The following is a 24,581-nucleotide window of genomic DNA, read 5'->3' on the forward strand; positions in this document are numbered from 1 at the left end:
GTGATGTTGGGAAAACTTCTCGGCCTTTCTGATCTTCAGTGTCATCGTTTGTGAAATGGGGCAGTAATGTCCACCTTGCAAGGTGGCCTTGAGGTTTGGAGGTGATATGAATAAGGCATCTACTTGCTACACACCTGGCACGTTGGGAGCAGTCTGTTGATGGTGTGGTGGTGGTGATGCTTGATAGCCGCTGTGTGTACAGCAGATCTGTAGCCTGAGAGAATCAGGTGCTTTGTGCCTCAGTAAGGAAATTTTATCTGAAAAGTTAGAATGGTGACAGCACACACAAACAAGTCTCCCAATAACGTCCCTTCTGCTCCTGATGTTCGCTCACACATAAAAGCATTCAGAGCCGTCTCCCTGCCGTCTAATTCTCTTACTGACCTGCCAGCAGGGTTCCCTCCCACCCAGCTGTGTCCCCTCAGGAGCTAAGGATCTAATAAATAAGCAACTATTTTTCCGTCCCGTTACACATCCTGTTGTCAACTTGGCCTTCGTCCTTCTCCATGCCTGTCTGAGGCTTCCTAGTTACTCCATGAAGTTTGTTGCTGTCGCCCTTTCTTTCCCGACACCCCCAGAATGGCTGGGGACTGGCCGTTCATTAGCTTACACTCAGAAGCTCTTCTTGGTTGTCGTGGTCAACGGCCTGAGCAAGCTCTTGAACTTAGGGACTATTTCTTGTCCTCCATACAGTGCCTTTCACATATAGCTATCTAGTTAATCAATGAATTAGTTACTTTGACTCAATCCCAGAAACTAAAAGGCATTAGGCAACTCAAACTCATAAAGCTACAATAGATTTCTGAGCACCTTTAAAATAGGGAGGCTGTTCATTTGCTCAGGAGAGGTTCAATTTTATATGGAAGTAAGAATGTGGACTTATTAAGTATCTCTGGAAGTCCTTTCTAGGTGGGTAACCCTCTCCTAGGATTTTGCTCTCCAGGCAGCCCTAGATTGTCTGTGGGTTAGCTGGGATTGGTCTTTAACATGGTCGCCAGTCTCGGCATCTACAGGTTGACTCCATCATCTCCTAAGAGGTTTATGCTCAATTTTAATGACAACATTAGCCCAGGTGACATATAATTAGAAAGCAAGCCCTTTTAAAACCAAAAATACTTTGAGAGATTCCAAATCCAGATAGAATTCAGTTGTGGATTATTTCATATTTGTGTTCATGTCATTCTCCTCACTCCCCTCCTTGAATGCAGCTTGATGCTGGACGGTCCTCTGAGCTTCTCCTATGCTGTCACCTGTGACACTGGCAACGCGTTTGCTGAAGGGGACGCTTGTTAGCAAGGTTAGTGACTTAGTGCAGGGTATTTGAGGCACACTCACTCTGAGTGCTGAGTCTGAGTGAGTCCAGAAAGCAATGGAATATTCCATATACCCCCCACATGACTCCTACTGCCTCCAGGCTCTGTTTCTCCAAATAAGGGGTCAGAGCTACCCGGCAGAGGCCGGCTGAAGTCAGAGAAATCCTGACTTTAGCTGTTTCAGAAAAGTGGCCCAGTGTTTGAGGAATGATGAGGACATAATTAAATATGAGTCAAAGGGTTGGAGTGGTTGCCATTCTCCCTGTGACGGGTGTTCACTTGTGTGACTTAGTTTTGTGACTGTTGCTTTATCAACATTTTGGCTAGCACTTGGAACACTACCTCTGGGCAACTTCAATGAAGGTTGTTTTCCAGGATGAAGTAAACAGGCTGAAATTTCCACTGTTCATCAAATCTGATGTGAATGGTCAGCCTGAGCTGGATATTTCTGGTGTACTCCTGAAGAAGTCACTGCTGTTGCTCCAAGGAGAAAGTGGTGGAGGAGACAGCTAACCTGTACCTCAAGCTTTTATTTTCTGTCAGTGATATGTGCAAAGATAGTCTGATCTGTCTGAGAAGGAACGGCTCTCAGTGGTGCTGGCTTTCCAGTGTTCCCCAGACTGTGCACAGTCAGCTTATTGTTGCCAGCACGGCTCTATGATAACAATCACTCCTTTCTCTGCGCTCCTGGCCCCTCACCATGTTTTATTACGCTCCCGCTGAAAGAAAAGGTGTCTGTGCGTTCTCTATCTCTTCATTTGGCTCCAGGGATTTCCCTTTGATTTGGAAAGAATAATTTTTCAAATTCCGCTATAAAATATACAGGAGAGAGAAAAAGAGATTAAGCTCCAGGAATGTGCACAGGTGTTGATGTTTTGTTCAAATAATGAGCTTGCGGTAAATTTTCTTTAGTATTGCTCGTGTGAATGGTCACTTCTTATAAGTCTTGTAAGCAGTGCTGTTCACCATTGATTTACACGGCCTGGTTTAACTTTGTCTTCAGCCTTCGAGATGTGAAAATGTTGCCAATATTCAGCAGGTGCCTCCAAGATACCAGGAGCAGCATGACAGCCCCTAATTTGCTCTCGCCCTGGTCTGCCCGGAATATTGATGGGGAGCAGCCAGCTATCTCCTGGTGGGCAGCTGTCCCTGCTTTCCTGTGGCATGGGATTGTCCACATTTGCCTTTTCAAACAGAGGCTCGCTCAAGTGTCACTGAAGAGAGGAGGTGGAGCCAAAAGGGCTTTAAAAAGGAAAAGGAGTCGTTCTACCTTTCAGAAAGGGAAACCGTGTTTGGGGAGGAATCGTATCTCCCTATTTTTTCTTTCAGCCTTGTCCAAGGGTCGTGGCTGGAACTTTCCATCAATTCTTTCCTTTCTTTTTTCTCTCTAGCGTTTGCCTGGCCACTGTGCCTGTCACAGTGAAGTCGGCTGCAGGCCTCCAGATCGTGGCTGTTAAACTGAGAAATTTGTCCTGAGGGTGTCAGGTATTTCTTCCTGGCTTCCCCAAAACTTAGCCACAGGAGTCTTTCTGGGGGCGCCCCTTTCAGGCTGCATTTGGACGCTGCCTTAAGTTGCAGGAGAAGGAGCTGGAGGAAAACAACAGCAAAGCAGCAGAGTGAGAGATGCCCCAGGGCCGCAGGCCGACCTTGGGGGACACGCTGGGGGTCAGACACGCCCCCCTTGGTGGGGCTGTGCTCAAGCAAAGTCAACGTGCTTTGGATTGAAAGTTCAGGGCCTTCAAGATTATGCTGCTCTTCCTTAGCACTCTGTTGCCAGCAGTTTTTGCAGCTGCTTTCGTTAGCGTCTCCGCACGGCCGCGCTGGGACTGTCCTGCAGGCCCTCCCTCGGGAAAGGGGCATTCTCCCTGTGTGGGTAAGTAATCCCCTTAAAAGGAGGGCACATCTTCCTGGAAACTGCCCCCGGATGCCTGCTCGTTCCGTCTTGTGCACTTCAGCTCTTTCCTTTCTGATGTGTCTTTGAGTGTGTCTATTTGCTTAATTCTCATTCTCCGATGCATGTACATTTGGGCTGTTTCAGCTGATCTGCTGCCAGCTATGGAACGTCAGGGCTCTCAGTCTGTTCCTCCGCGCGGGTGGGCATGTGCTCCCTTCTTCACTAGCCCTGTGCTGCTTTTCACGGAAACCTCCGTCTTTATTCTGACGTGAGGAGTAACTGAACACTTAGTTGATCGGCTTTATATTGGAAACTGGGAAACAGATGGCTTTCTTCTTTTTGAAATTGTCTCTATATAAGCCATAAAGAAAAAAAATCCTTCCTTCTAATAACTTGGAGTAAGAAATCAGAAGTTGCTAAAAAATCTGTCAAAAATGGGAAGGGAGTTGGGAACAAATGTGGTTCCATCACTGTGAAGGGAAGTTTCAGGTTAAACCTCCTCCCCTTTCTCCGCTCTCCCCTGCTTCTGAAGCTCTGACAGCTCTGGGTCTTTTTTGTAGCAGGTGCATTGTAACTTTGAGAACTGCTAAGAAATGACAATGAGAAAGCGTGTCATGCCCCCTCCCATAGTAAATGGGTTTTTATTCAAGGGAAACAGGACTTTTACTGAATGCAAATAACAATCCTTCCTAAGGACTTTGCCATAAGAACGTCACTCCCTCCCTCCCTCTGTCTCTCTCACTGTTGATTCATTTTATTCATTTCTTGGCTAGGTCTCTGACCTGCTGCTCCAGCAAGGCAGCCATTTCCATCCGTTAGAGGCATGAACTGCCCTAACTTTCCTTTCCTGTCTTCTTGCCCTTTTGAACAGGGATCTGACTCCCCAAAAGAGGTAGATTGAGGGAAATACAGTGAAGTTTCCAGAAGAGAAACCTCTGGACGACAGCACAAAACAGTGGAAATAAAGGGAATAGTCGGAGCCAGTTTGCTGACGGCAGGCGCCCGCCTGGCTCTCCCGGTGAGGACGTTAGGGACGATGACGTGGCGCCCTTGCTCAGCATCTCAGGTCTGTCTCCAGGCGGCACTCACTGCAACAGGCGAGCAGAACCTCAGGTGTTAGAACGAAGGACTGATGCTAGTTGTCTCTATGTTCCCAGCACCTGGAAATTCTTGCTTTCATAGGATGCACTCTGTAAATTCTTGCTGACCTGCTGATCACATAGTCTTAGAGAACAGCAACAGAAAGGGGTGACAAAGGACAAAAATGACCCCATGACCCTGTTACTCAGCTGTTGGAGGCAGAAGTAAAAGTTTTTGGACACAGTTACGTGGAATGGATGGGAGCCTCTCTGGGGTCAGAGAATTTTCCCAAGAGTAGTTGGCAAGTGACCAGAGTCAGGCACTGCCACCTGCATGAGACGAGAGGGGAGATGTGGGAGCCAGTCAAGAAGCAGAGCCCAAGAGAGCAAAAAACTGGCAGAAATGAACTTGAGAGCACTGCGTCAGAGTCTCGGGGAACAACACGATTCTCGCTAGCAAGCGAGCCTGTGCCCCTGTTCCTTGGCACCCCTGCTGGTGCTCAGAAGTGCCTTTACCAAGGCTGACTGCACCAAGTAAACTTGAAACCCAGGATAGAGAGTTCGGGGGACTGTGACACATAGTGGAAGGAGCACAGGTGTTAGAAGCAAACACACCTCGTTTCAAATCCATGCTGCCTACTTAATACTTGAGCTATGTTGGAATATCGCAGAGAAATAATGGTACCCCCTGTCAGGATCGTTGTGGGGAACACGTGAAGTGACACATGAAATGCACCTGGCACACGTGTCCTCTTGGCTACATCTCTTTGATCAGATTGCACCATGAGATGCCTTATTTGCACAGTGCAGTGACATGGCACAGACCCCACACAGTGTGGAACGTCTGGATGCCACTTTGTGACTCTGCCTCTTTGCTCCCTGGTTCCTTGCAAGGCACTCCCTGCTTTACACTCCCGTCTCATGTTAGCTGATAACTGCCTGGGTCACACCCTGTGCCCTCTGCATTTCAGAGGATAGTGTTTCTCCTCTCTAAATAGATTTGGTGCCATCATCTATTTTTCCCCCAATTAAGTTCTACTTGCTTTATTTTTCACCCTTGGCATTGAGACAGACCACCGCTGGCCAGCCTGGCCCGGCAGGAAGAAAGCTTTGTGGTCTGACAAGATTCAGGTAACTTGACCCAAGATTGTCGCTCATGTGACTGCCAGCCAGACAACAGCACAGAATTGCGTGTTCTTTTCATTTCCCCCTCCCCCGCCCTGCCTGCCTTTTTCTTTCTTTTTTTGATCAGCTGTGTATTCTGTTAGCTTCTGTCTGAGCTACAGTAGGTGAGGAGAGCAAGGAGAAAACTGCTGGCAGGTGGCTTCTGAACTTTGAAGCCTCTTTGCCCTGGAAGAGAAATATCCGTTGAACAAAGGAACTGTTCCTGTTTGCTGTCTGGAGCTGCGTTATTTGTGTGAACTTTCTTGGTAAATAAAGAGCGGGGAAGAAGGACAAGCCAGGCCTCTGAGAGCTGGCTGCACGAGGGGTCCTGGGCACTAAGGGAGCCAACAGGGGATCACTTTCAGCAGTAAATAGTGAAATCACTGATTTCAGCACCGGCTAAGGCTTGGTCAGCTTCCCAGTCATGTGCAAACCAGAGTAATTCCATGATCAGAATCCTGTTTGTTTTTTCAGCCAGAGCAAAAGTTTTTTTTTTAATCTAACTGCAAAGAAATTACAGAAACGATCTGTTATGCACACCACGTGGATGAAACCACCCCTCTGTACCGAGGGGTTTGTGGTCTTCCAGGGGCAGTTAAACTTAGTGGTAAAGAGCTTAAGTTTGGAGACAGGTCTGGGTTCTAATCCCAGGCCTGCTGCTTGTGAACCATGTGTCTCATTTTCCTCGCTGGGAGATAAAGATAGGTACTCCTTTCTCCCAGGATTGTTCTTGGGATTGTGTTCAAGTGTCCATCAGAATCGCCAATGTCGGGGCTAGCACCCAGTGCATCTGGGTCAGGGTCTCGTCTAGGGGTGCAATCCGGGCATTGTGGTCTTTGTCACTTTCCCTTGGTGCTTCTCATGGGCATAATGGGCAGCCCAGGTGTGGAACCGCTAAGTTAATACGTGGGAGGTGCACAGATGAGAGCTGGCATGTAGTCGGCACTCAGTAAGTCTTAGCTGCTATTAATATTTTTATCATTGTTAAAATTACTTTTATTCGTGGTAATAGTAATATTTTCTAAATGTGTCTTGGTTTTGTCTATAATAATTGAATATTTTTTTACACATGGAAAAATGCCACATTGAGAAACCTAATGGTAGTTTTACAACACTAAAAATTGCAGACAAGGGGCTGGCCCTGTGGCCGAGTGGTTAAGTTCGCACGCTCCGCTGCAGGTGGCCCAGTGTTTCCTTGGTTCGAATCCTGGGCGCGGACATGGCACTGCTCATCAAACCACGCTGAGGCGGTGTCCCACATGCCGCAGCTAGAAGGACCCACAACGAAAAATATCCAACTATGTACCGGGGGGCTTTGGGGAGAAAAAGGAAAAAAATAAAATCTTTAAAAAAAAAAAATTGCAGACAAAATAATGTCAACATACGTAACTTGTATTTTTGTCCTCAGAAGAAATGTTTATTAAAAATACAAAAACATATGGAACTGGTTTGAGTGAGTGCCCTTGTGCAACTGTGGCTCCAATGTTTGTTTTTCTGTGACATCAACTGATAAAAAATTCCACTGAGTGCAAATTAAATCTGCTTGTTAGATTTCTTACCAGTATTAATTTTATTTAATGACAACAGCAAAAACAAGCCACTTGAAACTGATAAGATTATTTAAATTTCTTGTATATTTTTCCTTATGTTTGGAACCAATTTCTCTAAGATATTTTTTTGAGGAAGATTAGCCCTGAGCTAACATTTGCCGTCAATCCTCCTCCTTTTGCTAAGGAAGATTGGCCCTGTGCTAACATCCGTGCCCATTTTCCTCTATTTTATATGTGGGATGCCACCACAGCGTGGCTTGGTAAGCGGTGCATAGATCTGCACCTGGGATCTGAACCTCTGGACCCCGGGCTGCTGAAGTGGAGTGTGTGAACTTAAGTGCTGTGCCACCAGGCTGGCCCCATCTCTAAGATTTTTAAAGCTGTTTAGGGCGCAAAAAGGAATGATAAATTAGTTCTTTACATGAATTTACATTTTTGGGCTAATTGGGGGTTGTCCAAATATTTGACATTCACTTTAGAAGTTGTAAGGTGGGAATTATTTGCTTGTGTTCAGAGTAGAGAAAGTAGTTGATCGTTTTCCATCCAAAGTAAATGGGTTAGTAATTTGGCTCAGGTAAACTCAAAATCTTATTTACTATCTATAAATTTGCACCTGAAAATCCATTTGAAATAATTGCTTGTTTAGTATGAATAGTCGGGGTTTTTTAACATCAGTAGTCTCCAAATTCCATTCCATTTGTAAAAAAATTAACATGTGGGCATATGTTTCCAATATGTGTTTATTTATTTATCAGTTACTTACATGCTATATATACTAGTATTATGAACTTTATACGACACACAATATTTCTAATATTTTCTTTCGACACAATCATGAGCCATCTCACAGTCTCTAAGTGGTACGTATCCTCCTTGGGAAGACCGTTTTAGAGAAGCGGTACAGTGATGGAGTAAATGCTTTATCTTTCTTTGCTATTAGCTCAGTTCCTTTCACTTAAGCATGAAGAAATAAGAAAGAGGTTTGCTAATTTTTTTTTTTTCAAGTAAAGGGGAGTTATTCATAGTGAATGACTTTTCTCAGAGTGTGTAATGGTAGAAATAAAATTTGCTTCCTAAGTTGGCTAACAGTGCCCCAGGATCGCTCCTGCAGTAGGGTTATGCTGAAATTCTTCCATTAAGACCAGAAGGCTGGACCACATCTCTAAGGATGGGCTGGAGTTTCAGAAATTCCAAAGCTCTATGGCCCGCTGGGGTCACTATACCACAGGATTTTTAAATAAAAATGGCCTGTGCCTCCATCCTATGTTCTGGGGAACCCAGTGTCTCCCCTCTCTGTCTTGGAGGATTGCTGGGCCTGGGGACGGTGATGTGGAAGGGAAGGCTCTGTGACCCCATGGTCCTCCCACTGTGTTATCGACTACCCCTGCGCGTCGCTGCCCCCAGGCGCTGTCCGTTCCCCACACGCCATCCCCTCACCCCGCACACCCTGTTTGACTTCTCTGGAGAGCCAGCACTGCAGGCTGGGAGGGTACAGACTTTACTGAAGGCGTGGCGCAAAAAGTCCTGGGCCAGTCACCAAACAAGGAAAACAAAGTGCTTTTCATTCTTGTTCTTAAAAGTTCAGCGATTGTTCTCTGTGGAAGAGACGCCCTCTGTCTTCCTGGGGTGGGGGGCTGCTCCGCCGTCTCCATCTCGGCCCGTGGTCCTCCCTGGGCTGTGCGGATCTTCCTTCCCCAGCCGCCCTCGGGCCTCCTGAGTCCAGCTCACGCGGCCTACGGCCTAATGCAGAGCACTTTAGACTTCTTTCTCCTCCAGTTTTGTTTTCCTCATCACATTCTGGGCCTCCTTTTTTAAATTAGAAAAAGAAAATTACTAAATAGCATCCGGAAGTGTTTCGATAAACAAAACAGTTGTTTCTCTGAAGAGAAATTCTGGCCACAGGTTTTAAACCAATCATCTCCCTGTTCTCCCCACAATGGGAGGATGTGATGTGTGAGACAGACGTGAGGATTCCTGGGGCAGGTCCGGGGTGGTGGGAGGACCGCCTGGAGAGGAGACGTCGGCGCTCTCAGCTGGGGAGCACTGCAGCATTCCAGGCTGGCAGGAGGGTCCTTTCTTCGGCCTGGTGGACCAGGTCAGAAGAGAGGCAGCACTGAGGCTTGGAGCTCTGGTCTTGGCCGGCGATTGTAAGGTGCGCTGCGGGTTGTCTTCTCTGTTATCACCAGTCTTCAAAGAGGGTCTTATTAAAAGTGAGAGATTGATCTCACTTGTGCTGAGGAAAATGCCAGCAGCTTTTCAGGTGAAATGGTACAGGGAGTGTCAGGTGGGAGAGAGCGTCTTCCACGAGCACTGTGGCCTCACAGTGGAGTGGCCAGAGGTGCAGGAGGCAGGTGGGAGCCACCAGTGGTTGAAAATGAGGGAGGCAGAACATTGCCCAGTGGTCAGTGGCCTGCTATCAGTGACTATATCTCCTCTGTTGTTTTTATCATTGACTTACGGAATTCATTGTACTAATTTATATGTTGTCTCTTAATCCAGACAGAGTTAAAAAATCAAACATTGACCTCGGATGAAAGGTAAAAATTTCTTACCTGGAAAATAAGCCTTCTAAAAATCCGTTCAGTATTCTTAGCCTTTTAGTCTCTTTGATTGTGGTGAAGAAAACTGAGAAGAAACTAGTAATTTTCTAACGTTTGTAAATTGCTTGGCCTAAGATATTTCAGAAATTATTTTAATGAGGCAGTTCTCGTAAATTTGTTATGAACAGAAAACTTAAAGACTCAATAAGTAGCCTCAACAGCTGGACCCCACTGCCTTGGAGAGCTTTTTCAGAATGTTTGGGTTTTTCAGAATGCACTGTCTTTGAAGGAATTCCTAAATGTTTTTCAAGCAATTCTCAAATTCTAAGAAGCAGTTTAGTGTTTAGTTTAGTTTTAGTTATTAGTTCAAATATGAGCAATGCTAGAACTAGGAAACAGAATGTTAGTTTTGGTATGTTGTAGTTTCTAATGTTGGAATTAGAGTTAACTTTAAGAAAGAACTGGGAACAATGACGACAACAACAGCAACAAGAAAAATCCTGACCATTGGCACATAATTGCCCCCATGGTGTGTTTACTTCTTGCCCACAGGTCAATGCTTTCATCCAGAATGCTAACGCTTGTCACATCGAAGGAAGCGATAGCTGGACGTTAGGTAAACCAAGAATGCAGATTCGTTTTGTAGAGATTCTGTATTAAAAATGAGGTGGCGTTGCACACCGCCACTCCAGTCCCATGCCCAGCTGCCCTGTTTGCCGGGACCCACAGCAAGAAGATGATTGAGAGCCGGGCCTGGAAGAATGAGTAACATTTTTGCCACACGTATAAGAAAAATTACATTAAACCGAAGGGACCCTCACACTTCTTGAAAGATCTTGCTATATCTGAAAACACATTTCCATTTCACTTTATATGGCCAATGTTACTAACCTCTGAGGGCAACTGTGGAATAAGGCATCCCTTAACATCATCATTCATCTTTCCTCCATGATTCGTCTATCCTTAACATCATCTTTCTTCTCCATGCTGGAAATGAGTTAATGTATAGAAACTTCAGTCATTTTAGCCAGATACAAGGCAGGGACTCCTGCTCTCCTCACCTCTTGACCTTCTTTCTAAGCCTGGAGTTTGAATTGGTGTGTGCGTCTGTTTTCACTGATGACCTTGATCTTATGGTTCTCCCAAGCCTGGCCAACCAAGCTACTGTCCCGCAGTGTCTGGGTTTCCCAGGCGTTTCCCAGCGAACAGTACACTGGAATTGGTGTGAGCGTGAAGGCATCTGAGAGCCAGCACACTCTGGTGACAGGGATTCATGGTACACGCTGATTTATTGTCAAAGCCCCTCCCAGTGGCAGGATGGAAGAGGATGGAAAGCACTGCCTTCTTCCTCCGTGCAGAACAGCAGTCAGGGTGCTGCCCACCGGCTTTCAGTGTAGTGAGTGCATCTCGTTCACGAGGTGGCTCTTTTGGTGAGTAGGTGGTTGCTTGGATACAGATAGTCCTAACCATCGTGGCAGCTTCCTTGTTCTTCAGCACACGGTGTGTCAGTTGAGAAATCGTGTTCTATTTCATTCTCTTCAATACTTTTCTGGTTAAAATGTCGAAAGCTTGAAGAAGGATCTTTCTTCTTCCATAGACTCCATTCTTGTGTAAACAGATCAAAGATGGAAAATCGGTCAGACTCAACACTGTCATAATATATAGTTGCTGTGTATTTGGGGCTGTTCCTTTATGAGGATTAAAAACTTGCCCAGAGGCAGAAGCTACCAGGGGTCTTCTGGTGTTTTCCCCCCCTCTCTCTGAAGCATACAATTATTCTGTCTACTATAGAATTTCAATACAAAGAAATCGAACCTCTGCTTGGTGTGCAGGGAAATTGCAAAGGTTACTGTCATTAGTATTCATTTGCCCAGGATATGGAACTGTATATCTTTTCAGCCCAAGCAACATTGTTGAGAATCTGAAAAACTCTAAGTGGATCTAAAGGCTTATCATGTTTTGGAAAACAAATTTGAGTAATCAACTAAAACTTTTATATTTCTTGGTTTTTCTAATGAATCGTGGCAAAGAGTTCATGTAAGAGGGAAAAAGAAGACATATGAAGAAAAATTTCCATCTAGAATCTCAGTGCATTTAAAAAGTACCCAACAGTGCCAACGAGAGGCTAACAGGCGACTGTCTCTCAGTATTGATCTGTTAGCTTCTGGAACAGGGGGCTCAGCTGAAGTGCTGTCCATGGATCTCCCTTTTAACAGAAGCTATGTTGATGATATGAAGGGACCAGGTCTTATTACTTCCAGCAGACAGGATGAAATGCCATTTTTGAGACAAAGGGTAATTTTAAACAGAATGAGTTGTGGTATATGCTTTACACAAGTGGATCGATCCTGTCACAGGAAACAGGGGAGCCGTTTCGGACGGATGTTTCTGGTGTCACACTTGTTTGTTGCCTTACTTTGCTGGAAAGAGTTGTCTCCCCCTTAGTGGATGCTCTACGCCTGGCAAGTGTGTTAGGCCTCGGCTTTTGAAACTGATGAGGTCCAATTACGTGGCGGATATGAGTTGATAGTACTTAAATCGTAGGGAAAGTCTTTCAGTATATCTAGTTCTTTATGTTGAAAGCACCTTGAAGGTAGGACTGAGATTTCCTTTTATATAAATTACACCAATGAATTAGCTCAAGTCAATTCAACAAATATTTTTTCAGCATCAGTTGTGTTTTGGCTGACAGTGGTGACGTCACTGATCCAGATGCCCAGGGTCTCCTGACGGCACAGTGGGGTTCCCAGCTCAGAGGGCCAGGTGCGGGCTGAGCTGCAGTTTACCTGATGGCGTGTGGACCATATTAGTTGGATTTGTCGAAACTAACTCTCACAAAATCCAACAAGTGGCTGAAAAACCTTCCTGCACAGGAACTGAGGATCGCAGACAAGGCTAAAAATGCAAGGCGAAGAGAACCATGAGGGAAGGACAGCACTGACCGTTCTCTGATTTCTAGAATAAGCTCTTTGTTGGCTGCATCGGAGGCAAAAACAATGTAAATCTCTCTAGACTTGACAAAAAATAAGAGAAAAAAGAGAGATTAAGAAAAAGACAGCCTGGAAAATGGATTTATGCTTATTACTAGTGATGAACTTTGCAACAAGTGTAAATTCCCTCTAAACGTTAGCTAATGGTGACAGGAAGCCCTCAGGACAAGTGTGATGTTTGCAAAGGAGTATCCAGAATGTGAAAACAACTTCTTATGACTTTTACAGTCGTGTTCAAATTTGTGATCTTGAAGGCCGTGTTTACTAAGCTTAATGAGAAAAGTTAGAAGGGCCTTGAGGTTTCTGACGTTACGGCCAAAATGGAAAGCCTCATCTCGTTGGTGGAAGACGTGTTCCTCCTGCTTCCTGCTGTGGTCAAACACGGCTAAAATAACACATGGAAAACCACATGATGACAGATTAAAATGTGTCCTTTCGTCAGCAAATACTATTGAAAGCTTCACAGCATTACTGAAACTTTGAAGAAATTACTATTGGGAAAATTACACAGTAGGGTGTAATTATAGGTCTTTCTAATATATCTCAGCTTATAGTATTTTCTAGAAACTAATAATCAACAATTACTGGGAACTTACTATAAGTGAGGAAAAATTCTAAGCACTTGGTGTGAATTAATTTATTTAGTCTTCATAGTAATCCGACGAGGTAAGTACTATTAGTATCTCCGTTTAAAGATGAAGAAACCTAGGCACAGAGAGGCTGAGTAGTGAGCTGAAGGTCACACAGCTAATAAGCTGTAAAGCCAGCAAAGAATCAACATGGGTATTCTGTCTCTAGTGCCAGTGATCTTAGCCACTCTTGTATGTGCCTCTCTGTTCCAACAATGAAAGGCACAAAGGACCACAATCATTTTTCATTCGCCAATAGAGGGGAGATGCATCAGAGCAGAAATTTCCTCAGCCGTCAATAACTTCTTTATAGATTAACAAATATACCGTGAAAAAGATAGTGTAAGTGCGCCCAGGGTGACGGGGCCACTGCGTTTCCTGGAACATGAACTGAAAAGGATTCTCAGGGGAGGTTCCAGTGGGCCCTGGCTACAGTTCACTGCCGCACAGCAAAGCCATTGACACTGGAGCTGCACAAAGTGCTACGGGGCGTTGTCGGCGTCGTTACTCCTGTGAAAACCAGACTAAGCTGGGTTCTGTATGTTGGCTACTTTATGTTGGCTGCGGAGTTACCGTGAAAATATTTGTCCCGTAGCTTCCTGCAGTTTCTTTAAGCAGAGCACTTAGAATGTTACATATTTTTCTTTTTAAAAAAGGACAAGTGTTTCACATTTTTTTTGACCTTTTCTGTGATGACAAATGGATGTCACAAAAAATAACTAAAACAAGAGAACTTTATTCCTCTGAGTTAAAGGTGGCATTCTAATGAGGAGTGAGAAATCTGTGTGTGAAGGGAGCAGTTTGAGAACAGATGCTGGAAGTGTTCTCACTGACATGTGATTTGGTTGTTGAATCAATGTTAATATGTCACCTATTAAGAACTCACATGTGTACACTCTTAAAAACACCTGTAAACAGAGTTTTCCAAACTACTTTTTAAAAACTTCCAAATAAAGAATCTTTGTCCCTTTTAATCCATTGGTTAAAAATGTAAAATACAACACCTTCTGGTTAGTTTGCGTTTACTGAATGAAATCTAGGAAGATAGAAATTTGCTAGTCTAATTCAACAAAATTTGTGAATAATTGCTAGATGTAATTAAAGAGTATATTTTATGATTTTATACATACAGCCAGTGAAGCATTTCTTTCATTTGATATAGATATGATTGTGAAACATCTTTTTTGTCTATGACAGCTGTCAAAGACTAAATAGCAAAACATTTTGAACTTTAAACCAGATTTTGGAATTCCTACAAATTCAGTCTTTTCAGTAAATGTGAACTAATCAGAAGGTATTGCATAATCTCAATTTTTAACATGCTGAGGCCCTTTTGGGGTACATCCCCAGTTGAAAATGTCCAGCAGAGAGTAGAAAATAGAGGGGCAAAACTCAGAAGACAGGTCAGCCTAGTGATTTCTGAGTCTTGCCACATGTAAGTGTGTGTGTGAAGCATCTGGAAAGACTTTTCTAACGCTTTAATGTTGGCAAATGCATTTTAGTCTGGTAACAGTAATCTTTAAATAAAACTGAGCACGATTTTTGCTGACAAGCTGGGGGACATTTAAACATGCTTACTTAAGATGAAGGGTCACCTACAGCACAGGAACCTTATAACGGGGTTCACTGTTCTGCAAAACTGCATTATTATGAGTTTTTTAAAAGTTGTACTGAGATGTGATATTAGCCAAGAGATAGACACATAAATTAATGGAATGGATGAGAAAGTCCAGAAATGGACTTACACAAATATAATAATTTGATCTTTTTCAAATGTGCAAAAGCAATTCCATGGAGAAAGGATAGTCTTTTCAACAAATGATGTTGGATCAATTAGACATCTGTGAGCCACACAATGAACTCCAACCTAAACCACATGCCTTATACAAAGATTAACTCAAAATGGACCATGGATCTGAATTTAAGATGTAAAACTGTAAAACTCTTAGAAGAAAACATAGGAGAAATCCTTGTGTCCTGGGGTTAAGTAAAGAATTTTAGAAATGACACCAAAAGCAGGATATACAAAAGAAAAAACCCTGACAAATTGTACTTTCTCAAAATTAAAACCTTTGCTCTGCCAAAGGCAATGTTGAGAGGATGAAAAGACAAGCTGTGTGCTGGAAGAAAGAATTTGCAAATCACATATCTGACAAAGGGCTTATGTGCAACATATATATTTTTAAAAGCCTTTCAAATGCAACGATAAGAAAACAAATAACCTAGATAAAAAATTGGCAAAGGACTTAAGTAGATACTTCACCAAAGCGAGTATAAGGATGGTAAATAAGTCCATGAAAAGATGTTTAGCATCATTAACTATTGTAGGCTGAATATGGCCCCAAATATGTCTGTATCTTAATTCTTGGAACCTGTGCATGTGAGCTTACATGGCAAAAGGGACTTTGCAAATGTGATCTTGAGATGGGATGATCACCCTGGATTCTCCAGGTGGATCCTAAATGTCATCACCACGGTCCTTATAAGGGGGAATGGAGAATGTCAAAGGAGGAAGAATATCACTGAATCAGAGAGATATTTGATGATCCTACATGCTGGCTTTGAAGATGGAGAAAGGGGCAATGAGCCAAGGAATGCAAGGAAGGCATTATGTATGGGATGCAGTATATTAGAGAATTAGATATAAAGTTATCCAGGTGATGTAATTGTAGGAATTCATTTAAAGGGACCCAGTTTCTAGTCAGTTCCTGGGATATGGATGCAGAGAATCCAGCCTTGTGGAGAATGCGCCTAGAACAGTGTTTCCTGAAGTGGGTTCCTTGACCTGGTGCACACAAGATGCTAAAGAAGAAGAGCTCCTGGTGAATTCAGTTTGGGATAAGCAGTACAGCACGATGTTTAAAAGCTGCAACCTGTGATCAGAAAGACATGGCTTTAAATCCCCACTTTGTTATTTACTGGCGGTGTGACTTGTGGTGAGGGAACTGCCCTAAACTCCAGTTTCTTCTTCTGTAAAATGAAGATGCTGAGAGCACCTCCCTCCCGGTGTCACCCAATTAAATGAAATAATGCATTCAGTGTGCTGCTACCCCAGAGGTAACATGCAAGATGTTGGCTATTACTATTCTGATGATATTCACCACCCACCCTCTTGGAGAATCAAAGTGTGTAATAGCACATTAAAGACTCTAAGAAGTCCTATTGAAAAAAGCAAGCGCAATCTTGCAGCACCTGCTGGTCTCAGTGACTGTCCTGAGGACCTGGGAGGAGACCTCTTGAGCTTGATAATAAGGATGCGGTTGAGGGTCAGGTAGGGGCTGTTTTCTGCTTTGGATGACACCTTTCTACCACCACTCAGGGTGGCAATCTTCATTCACATTTTACAGAAAGCAAAATTGAGCCCCAGAGCTTTCCTTACAGAATTCAGATTTAAATTCCCATCCCCCAGCTCCCCTTTCTGGATGTATAATTCCTGAATCGCCTGGCTTCTCTCTCACCTGCCCTGAATGTTGACATTAACGAATAAGCTGAGAACAAAGCTGTGACTGCCCACAAAGGAAATGTGTGCCCTTTTAATTACTTACTGTAATTGAGAAAAAGAGACGGTATTAGTGTTTTAGAGTGAAATAAAACTTTCTGCATTTCATGAAACCCAAGATATCATTCAAGTCAGCCCCGTGGGAGGAAGTAATGGATGGCTCCTCCCAGGGGGCTGACAGAGGCTCAGTGTGAGGAGCCATCCGTCCTTCTTCGTGGCATCCATCAGTTTAAATCTACACTTTCTCTCGCGCGTTGTTGAATCCTGAAGGTCTGAGCTCTCTTTCACTTTCTTCTCCTGTGAGCCTTCAGGCTGTCTTCAGAGTGAGAGCAGGAAACCTGTGGTGCGGAGGGCAGGTGGCAGCATTGGCTTGAGAGAAGACTAAGGTTTCTTGCTAGTCTGGGTGCCGGTATCATTTCTGTGTTAACTAGGTCACATGAGCCTTTGCCCCCAGGGCCTGCAGAAGACAGTCAATCTGCCTCCTCACTCCCCTGTGTGGGCCACTCCCCCAGACTCAGAGCACAGGGAGAGGAACCGGTTGTGAAATATTCTGTTTCTGCCCCCCACTTCCAGTATAACCTGCTTTTCGTGACTGACCTCTGTGCCATGGTGGCCCTGGTTCTTGTAGTCACTAATAAAAATCGCCACTATGCTCCAGACATTCCGGACTCCTTTCTAATTCCCGAAGATCCCCTCCTAATCCCCAGGTTGAGAAGTCAGAGGTTCCCATTGATTTGCTGTGACCTCTTGGCTGTCTTCAGGTTTGTATTCTTTAGAAATGATGTTTTATTCTCTGTGCACCTGCCTCTTACTGAACCGCACCCAAAATAAACACCATTGGTTTTGACATGGGAAAGTTTAGCTGTTCAAACACGCACCTGTGATGACATTCAGATCCACAGATTGTACCACACGTCGATGTTTATAGAGTCTTTGACAGGTCTGAAAAAACACTAACTCAGTTATCACTTTCCAGTGATAGTACAGGATAATGACTATCACCAAGGCTAATTCTCAAAGTCTTTCATTTTCTTTTAAATCATAATACATTTCATGTCTACAAATACTCAGCCCAGGGCCTGGTTGACAAAAGATGATGCTGACAGTGTAGGAAAAATGCACAGTGCTTTGAGGAAGTGGAATTAAAATTGGTTACATAAGTAACATGAAGATTGTAATGTCTTGACACATAACCCAGACCAACTCAGGAAAGAATACTGGATTGGGAGGGCAGGGTCTGGGTTCTAATTCCAACTACCACCACCTAACAAACATCGTTGAACTTCCTCATTTGAAGTAGATCCATGTTTTCCAAATTCACCAGGATGTAAGCGTCACCTGTAGTGTCTGTTCAAAACACAGAGTTCTAGCTCTCAGCCCAACCGTGCTGAACTGGAAACTCAAGGGGAGGGATCTGCAAAAGATACACACTCACACACAGACACACAGCACCCTGTGTGATTCTTTTGAATAAATGATTTGGGGCCACACTGAATTAGGTAATGTCTAGGGTCTCCCAGTTCTAAGGGGCTGTGATATGCCCTGGATGCTGCGATTCACCTGTAAATGGGAAAAATCTGAAAATAAAATGTATTAGTTTTTCATCCTGAGTGTTTTTATAAATACTCTGTTTTTCAAAAAGTTGCTGAACAGAGGAACGTGATTTTCAATTGTTGATTTGCCCAAAATCCCCTCCAGTTTCCAGGAAAGATACAGTGCCTTTTCATGACCAGTGGAGAACAGAAGAATAAAGTGTTCTATTGTGGGGGGAAAAAAGTGTTGCTGAAGTTAACGGTATGGTTTGTGTTTTATGAATCTAGGTATTCTTCAGATTTCTTTTTTCTCTTTGATTTATTGACTTTAGTATCTGGCCTCTCAGCTCATGGTGGCATACTGAGGATAGATGAGATCAGATGGGAAAGCTTGTTATTGTTATTATTATTATTCCTGTTAGCAAAATACGATAGACTGCTTTCATGAATTTGATAGCTCTGCTAGTGTCTTTGCCTTTGTTCCTGTTGGTAAAAGCCCAGACAAATAAACAAAACACAGTCATTTCTTCATTAACATATTGATTTATTAAGAAATTTGGAGCACCTGTTATGTACCCAGTATTGTGCTATGTTGGGGAAGGAAGACTAATGTGTTTAGAGTGCCTTTCCTTTCTCCTTTTTTTACCTGGAGACCTCCCATTTACTAATAGTTTTAAATGATTAAATGTCTTATCAATCTCATCGATGTATCAATGCATTAGAAAATTAAAAATATACGTTGGACACATTTATTCAGTTTATGGAGAATGCATGATACTCATTTTAAGGAGAGGGCTCCTGGCAGTAAATCCATAGGCCCACAGCACTCTATGGCCCGTGGCTAGTAGCTGTCGGTTTAGGGCGCCTTTCCCTGTGTCTTCCTTTCTCCAGGAAGCAATGCTACAGGAGAGGTGGTTCCACCAACATTCTAGTCCGAGGGTTCAAATCTGAACAGTGGCACAGCCCTGTGTAGTGAGACCCTGGCTGTGGGAATAAGCAATGGTGAATTACATTTGTGCAGTGCTCCATAATTAATGAAATAGTCTCAAACTTATAACTTCATTTCTTTTCCCACCAGTCCTCTGATATGGGCAGGAGAGATCCTGTGAGATGTTCAGAGAAGCTGGTGAAGCCAGGACTGGAAACCAGCCCTCCTGGCTCTCTGTCCAATGCCCTTTCCATTTCTTCTCAGATAGCTCTGATCTTCCAACCAAGTGGCAGTGGAGAATGGGCTCCCTACTACGCATCTGTGCAGGGAAGCTGGCATTGTGGAAACGCTCCGGGAGGAGTGATTTGAGCTAACACTCTTGAACATTTGTGCTGGCACCTATTTCAAACTCACATGATCTTATACTTCTCTCTTCCTCTTGTATCTCAATTCCGACATATCCTCTAACATGGGGTTAATATTTTCTGACTCTAGAACATAATCCCCGAGTAAGAGGATGTTATTCCATCATCTTGTTTAATCCTGAGAACAATAAACACATTTATTATGTCACATTAAGGTATTAAAGTTTAACGTGAAAACAGAATGGAATAAACCCAGCAAGGTAGTGAGACTATATTAGAATTCTTAACCATTCCCTCGCTCATCCCAGTGGTTCCAGTATCTAAAGGCAGAGTGGCAACTGTCTCCTCACCCTCAGGCAGGTGAGACCAAGGAAACGAGCCTGGCTGCAGAGGATGAAACTGTCCCCTGGCATCATCTTGGAGCATCAAAGACAAGCTGTGTATGGAGTCAGCCAGTAATTTGTGCTGTGTTTTCCAAAGAGAAGGATCAGGCTTCCGAGCAGGTGTCGCATACCTAGGAGTCAGAGGGGGTGGGTGGCTTCACCTGGAACAGGACTGGACCCCAGGTGTAGAGTTGGGTACAGGGCAAGGCCCTGCAGGAATCAAGAAATCCAGGGAGCCCACTACCCAGATTTAACAAGTAAAAAAAAAATAGGGCACCTCATTAAATTAGAATTTCACCTACGCAGTGAATAATTTTTTAGCGTATGTCCCATGTAATGTATCTGCAATTCGCATTTAACTGGCGTTCTGCATTTTATGTGGCAGTGTTAATGAGGACAAAATATTTCAGAGCTTTCACAGGGTGGTATTTCAATTTTTCCTGCTTCCACATAAGATCTCTAGTTTTCTCCATGCTCTTCTGTGTCGTTACCCTGAGGTCTCTGTTCATAAGGTGAGACTCGGAGAGGGGATCCGTTTCCAAAATGATAGTATCTGTAACTTTATTTGAATTCCCATAATTAAATTTTGTATTCACACAGACCCTTTCCACGATAGAATACAGTAGGTGGTTTCTTTTTGAACATAAAGTGGCATTTTATCGATAAGAGTAGAAAGTATTTTTCTCTTCAAGTGGTTCTTTGTTCGTAATTTGGCAATGCTTATTTCTGACAATCAATTTGTGGAGAAGACGATTTACAAAATTGTGAACATCCACAGGAACTCTTTATTCTCTATACAATAGTCTTTTTTAAAATATAAAACCAAGAATTAAAAAATTAATTCTGCTTGGGTGCCAGCCCCATGGCCTAGCAGTTAAGTTCACATGCTCCACTTCAGTGGCCCGGGGTTTGCAGGCTCGGATCCCTGGTGTGGACCTAAACCGCTCGTCAGCTGTGCTGTGGTGGTGACCCACATACAAAATGGAGGAAGACTGGCACAGATGTTAGCTCAGGGTGAATCTTCCTCAAGAAAAAAAATTCTGCTTGTAATGGTTGTCATGGAGATGTATTTTGTCTAAATCAGATAAAATATCATTGAAAATATACAGTTTTCTTTCTTTCTTCCCTCTCAGGTCCTGTGCCCTTCTTAATTTTCTCCTATGGAAATAGTATCTTTAGGATTGATCTGGAAGGAACTAATCATGAGCAATTGGTGACAGATGCTGGCATATCGGTCATCATGGATTTTCATTACAATGAGGGAAGAATCTATTGGGTAGATCTAGCAAGACAACTTTTGCAAAGCGTTTTTCTGAATGGGACAAGGCAAGAGGTAAAGTACCATTTTCCACAGTATTGGAAGGATTTTTGTCTAGGCTGACAAATACGATATAGTGAATCCATAACATATAAATGAAAATTACAATTCAAAGGTGTGTCTGGCACTTGCAGGTGTTTATTTAATCTACGTCTGTGGTATCACACTATTGAACAAGCCCATGAATGTGGCATTGATATTCAGAAGCCCCCAAAAGGAAAAAATGAGGATGTCAGTGTAATTTTGAAAATAAGTTTATTAAGTCAGATCACCATATTATAGATTAAAATAGATTATTTTATAGATATTTTATAGCTATAATAAACATATGTAAATAAAATAAAATAATAGATTATTTTAATCTATAAAATAGGTTAATCTATAAAATCTGTAGGTTAAATCAGACCATTTCCATGATGATTTTCTACTCCACTAGTTCTTGGCGGGGCGTGATCTTGCACCCCAGGGGCATTTGGCAGTATCTGGAGATATTTTTGGTTGTAGAGACGGATTGGGGTGGAGGGAGGATGTGTTTCTGGCATCTAGTGGGCAGAGGCCGGGGATGCTGCCGAACATCCTGCCACAGGCAGCACGGCTCCCACGTCAAAGAATTATTGGGCCCAAAACGTCAGTAGTGCTGAGGTTGGGCAAACCTGTTTTATCCGTATAAAATCTCTGTCATGGGTTTTGGCACTTGAGATTTAGGAAGAAAAAATTGAAAAGAATTTTATTCTCAAGGTGTTTGCACTCTGGAAAAAAAATAAAGCAGATGACAGATATAAAATATTTTGCTTCAAGTACGTACAAAAGATCTTTAATCTTTCTTTTCAACTGGTAGAGCCCTTAAATGAGGCCCAGGAGGAATGTTCTCTATTCCTGGGAGGTGGATTACAGAGGGCACGTGAGCAGAGAAACCCTAAGCATTTATTCTCAACACAAAGTGCACACTGTTTGGGTTTTTTTAAATAAACCTTTCTTGCTCCAATTATTCTTAAAAGCTTCAATTAGGTGCTAATCTGTTTATCACATCTCTAATACTTGCTAATCTCGCTGTTAACAAGGATGACTATGGTTATTCTCTGGCCTCTGTAGAATAGTTTCAAAATCTTGAGTCTAGAGTCTAGAGAATTTCACAGAATAGCCAGATACATAAATAGTTGTTAATTTATGTTAAGTCATTGGGAAAAGATTGGCTTGAAGCCCCAAATCCATCATTATGTTCACTCCTTTGGGTTAAAACATTGTTTATAAAGGACAAGCATTAAATGCAAACAGTTTACCTGGGTGAACTGTGTCTCAGTATACTAACAATTGGTCGAATGGATCAGCTAGACCGCTTTGAGATATAGGAACAGCACAGGCTCATGAAATTGTTCCATCTGCCCAACTCCGACTTCAGAGATGTGACGTCAGCAGCTGGGGATGGTGATTGTGGGCATGTTCCCACCGCGGAAATCTGTCATGGTGCAAATCGGGGCCCGTTTACCTGCACAGGCTGGAAGTAGGAGAGAACAGAGGCTTTTTGTTTGGTGTTTTTATCACAAGAGAGCAGGAAACACTGCCCACCCCAGAGGCATAAAGAGAAGCCCTGCTCTCCAGGTCACAGGTCATGGCGTGAAGCCCTGAGGACTTGCAGAAAGAAGGGCCTGATGGAGGAGGGGCCCCAACGAGCAGTTGACTTGCTCTGTAGCTCTGTGCACAAACTCCAAAGGAATCTTGTCAGAATTTGGCAAAGCTTGGAATTGGGCCCAGGTCAGAATCTGGAAAATTCCATTAGCAAATGGAATTGAATGAATTGTCTTTAAAGTAGCATTGAAATTCCACTGTTACTATAGTTGAAATTAATCCATGATGGTTGATTGCCTGATTTCAATAAGTATAGGGTAGTTTTCTCTTTCAAAGCCATTACGCAAATATTATGCCCAGAAATATTCACACGGGAGGGTTAGCATTACTGCTTCAAAACAATGCCACCGTATCTGTGACTATTTTATCAGTTAAATAATTTGGGGAATGCACAAAAATGACACATGCTTAAAAGAATAGACTTTTATAAAAATGAAATTTTCATTGCGAATGGGGAAATATTAATAATAATTTTGGAAATTTGATTTTACAGAGAATATGCAATATAGAGAGAAATGTTTCAGGAATGGCAATAAATTGGATAAATGAAGAACTTATTTGGTCAAATCAAGAGGAAGGAGTCATTACAGTAACAGATATGAAAGGAAACAATTCCCGTGTTCTCCTGGGCACCTTAAAATCTCCTGCAAATGTAGCAGTTGATCCAGTAGAAAGGTAAATTCTGCTGTTTTTGGACATGGAAATATAATTCAAAATCTGATGAAAATTTGTGGAATCATAACATTGTGAACCCGAAGGGGCCTTCTCTTTGAGACCCAGGCCCTCTTTTACAGTACACGACCCCACTGTCAATAGGACGGCAGCCTGGGTTTGAACCAGGGCAGGCTTCCTCCACAAATAGCACTCCTGACCACCGTGGTTTCCTGCTTTGTAAGCTTAATTCTCCTTCTAGCTTGAAATCGCGTGGAATTTCCATAACAGGGCAATAAACACTTGTTGAATTGAATTTTCATTCAAAATAGTCAGACTTGTGCACTCGGGGACTTGTGGACAGCGGACAGGCGGGGACTGCTGAACCTCTGAGAGAGTGGGCCGTTTAAGTGACGTTACCTTCAAGGATGCGTCTCTGTGGTGTGTCTGCCCTCAGGCTTCTCTTCTGGTCTTCAGAGGCGGCCGGCAGCCTCCACAGAGCAGATCTCAATGGTGTGGAAGAGAAGGTTCTGTTAGAGACGTCAGGGAAAATAACAGCTGTGTCACTGGATGTGCTTGAGAAGCGGCTCTTTTGGATTCAGTACGACAGAGAGGGCGACAATTCCCGTGTTTGTTCCAGCGATTATGACGGAGGGTCTGTCCGTTGCTGCAAACATCTTACACAGTAGGTTCTGCTTTTGGTACAAAATAAAACAATTGCCCTTTGAAGTTTGTGTGATAAGTTAATTTTACTTTTGTCAACTAAACTGGTATAGTGGTTTAGCACAGATTGTGGGGTTCAAAAGATTTGAGCTCAGGTCTCAGATTTACCATTTATTAGACGAGTGACTTTGGGCCATTTACATGAATTCCTTCGTCCTCAGTTTCCTTTAACATGAGGATAATAATAGTACTAATTTCTTGGGGCTGTTGTGAAGATTAAGTAAGTCAACATGAATAAAAATAATTAACAGAATATTTGGCATACAATGTTCCCACATGTTGGTCCTAATTATTCTCTTTGGAATTATGGTGCCGTATCAAAGAAGCGCCTATCTTTAAGTTGATTTGCTGTCTTGCCAGTAACTGACTCTCCAGCTTGTGGCAAGAGGCAGAAATT

At 43.1% G+C, this 24,581-nt stretch overlaps 1 protein-coding gene across 16 annotated transcripts in view; it reads left to right on the forward strand.

Annotated features, from left to right (window-relative positions):
• The first annotated feature begins 2,529 nt into the window (after positions 1 to 2,529).
• Positions 2,530 to 24,581, forward strand: part of EGF (epidermal growth factor) — an 81,176-nt gene continuing 59,124 nt past the window's right edge. For 6 of the 16 annotated variants that reach the window (XR_011501834.1, XR_011501831.1, XR_011501832.1 and 3 more), the window contains exons 1-4: positions 2,918 to 3,186; positions 20,976 to 21,199; positions 23,304 to 23,485; positions 23,919 to 24,146. Coding sequence is in view for 12 of the 16 variants with exons in the window: in XM_070504571.1 (XP_070360672.1) it covers positions 3,060 to 3,186; positions 20,976 to 21,199; positions 23,304 to 23,485; positions 23,919 to 24,146 (761 nt within the window). In the remaining 4 variants the exon portion in view is untranslated. Of the gene's footprint in view, positions 3,187 to 4,078; positions 4,274 to 20,975; positions 21,200 to 23,303; positions 23,486 to 23,918; positions 24,147 to 24,581 lie in introns of all 16 variants that reach the window. The other 10 variants (XR_011501835.1, XM_070504573.1, XM_014839060.3 and 7 more) reach the window with 5 other exon arrangements.

Source organism: Equus asinus, chromosome 3 (genome assembly GCF_041296235.1).
Source record: "Equus asinus isolate D_3611 breed Donkey chromosome 3, EquAss-T2T_v2, whole genome shotgun sequence".
Lineage (NCBI taxonomy): Eukaryota > Metazoa > Chordata > Mammalia > Perissodactyla > Equidae > Equus > Equus asinus.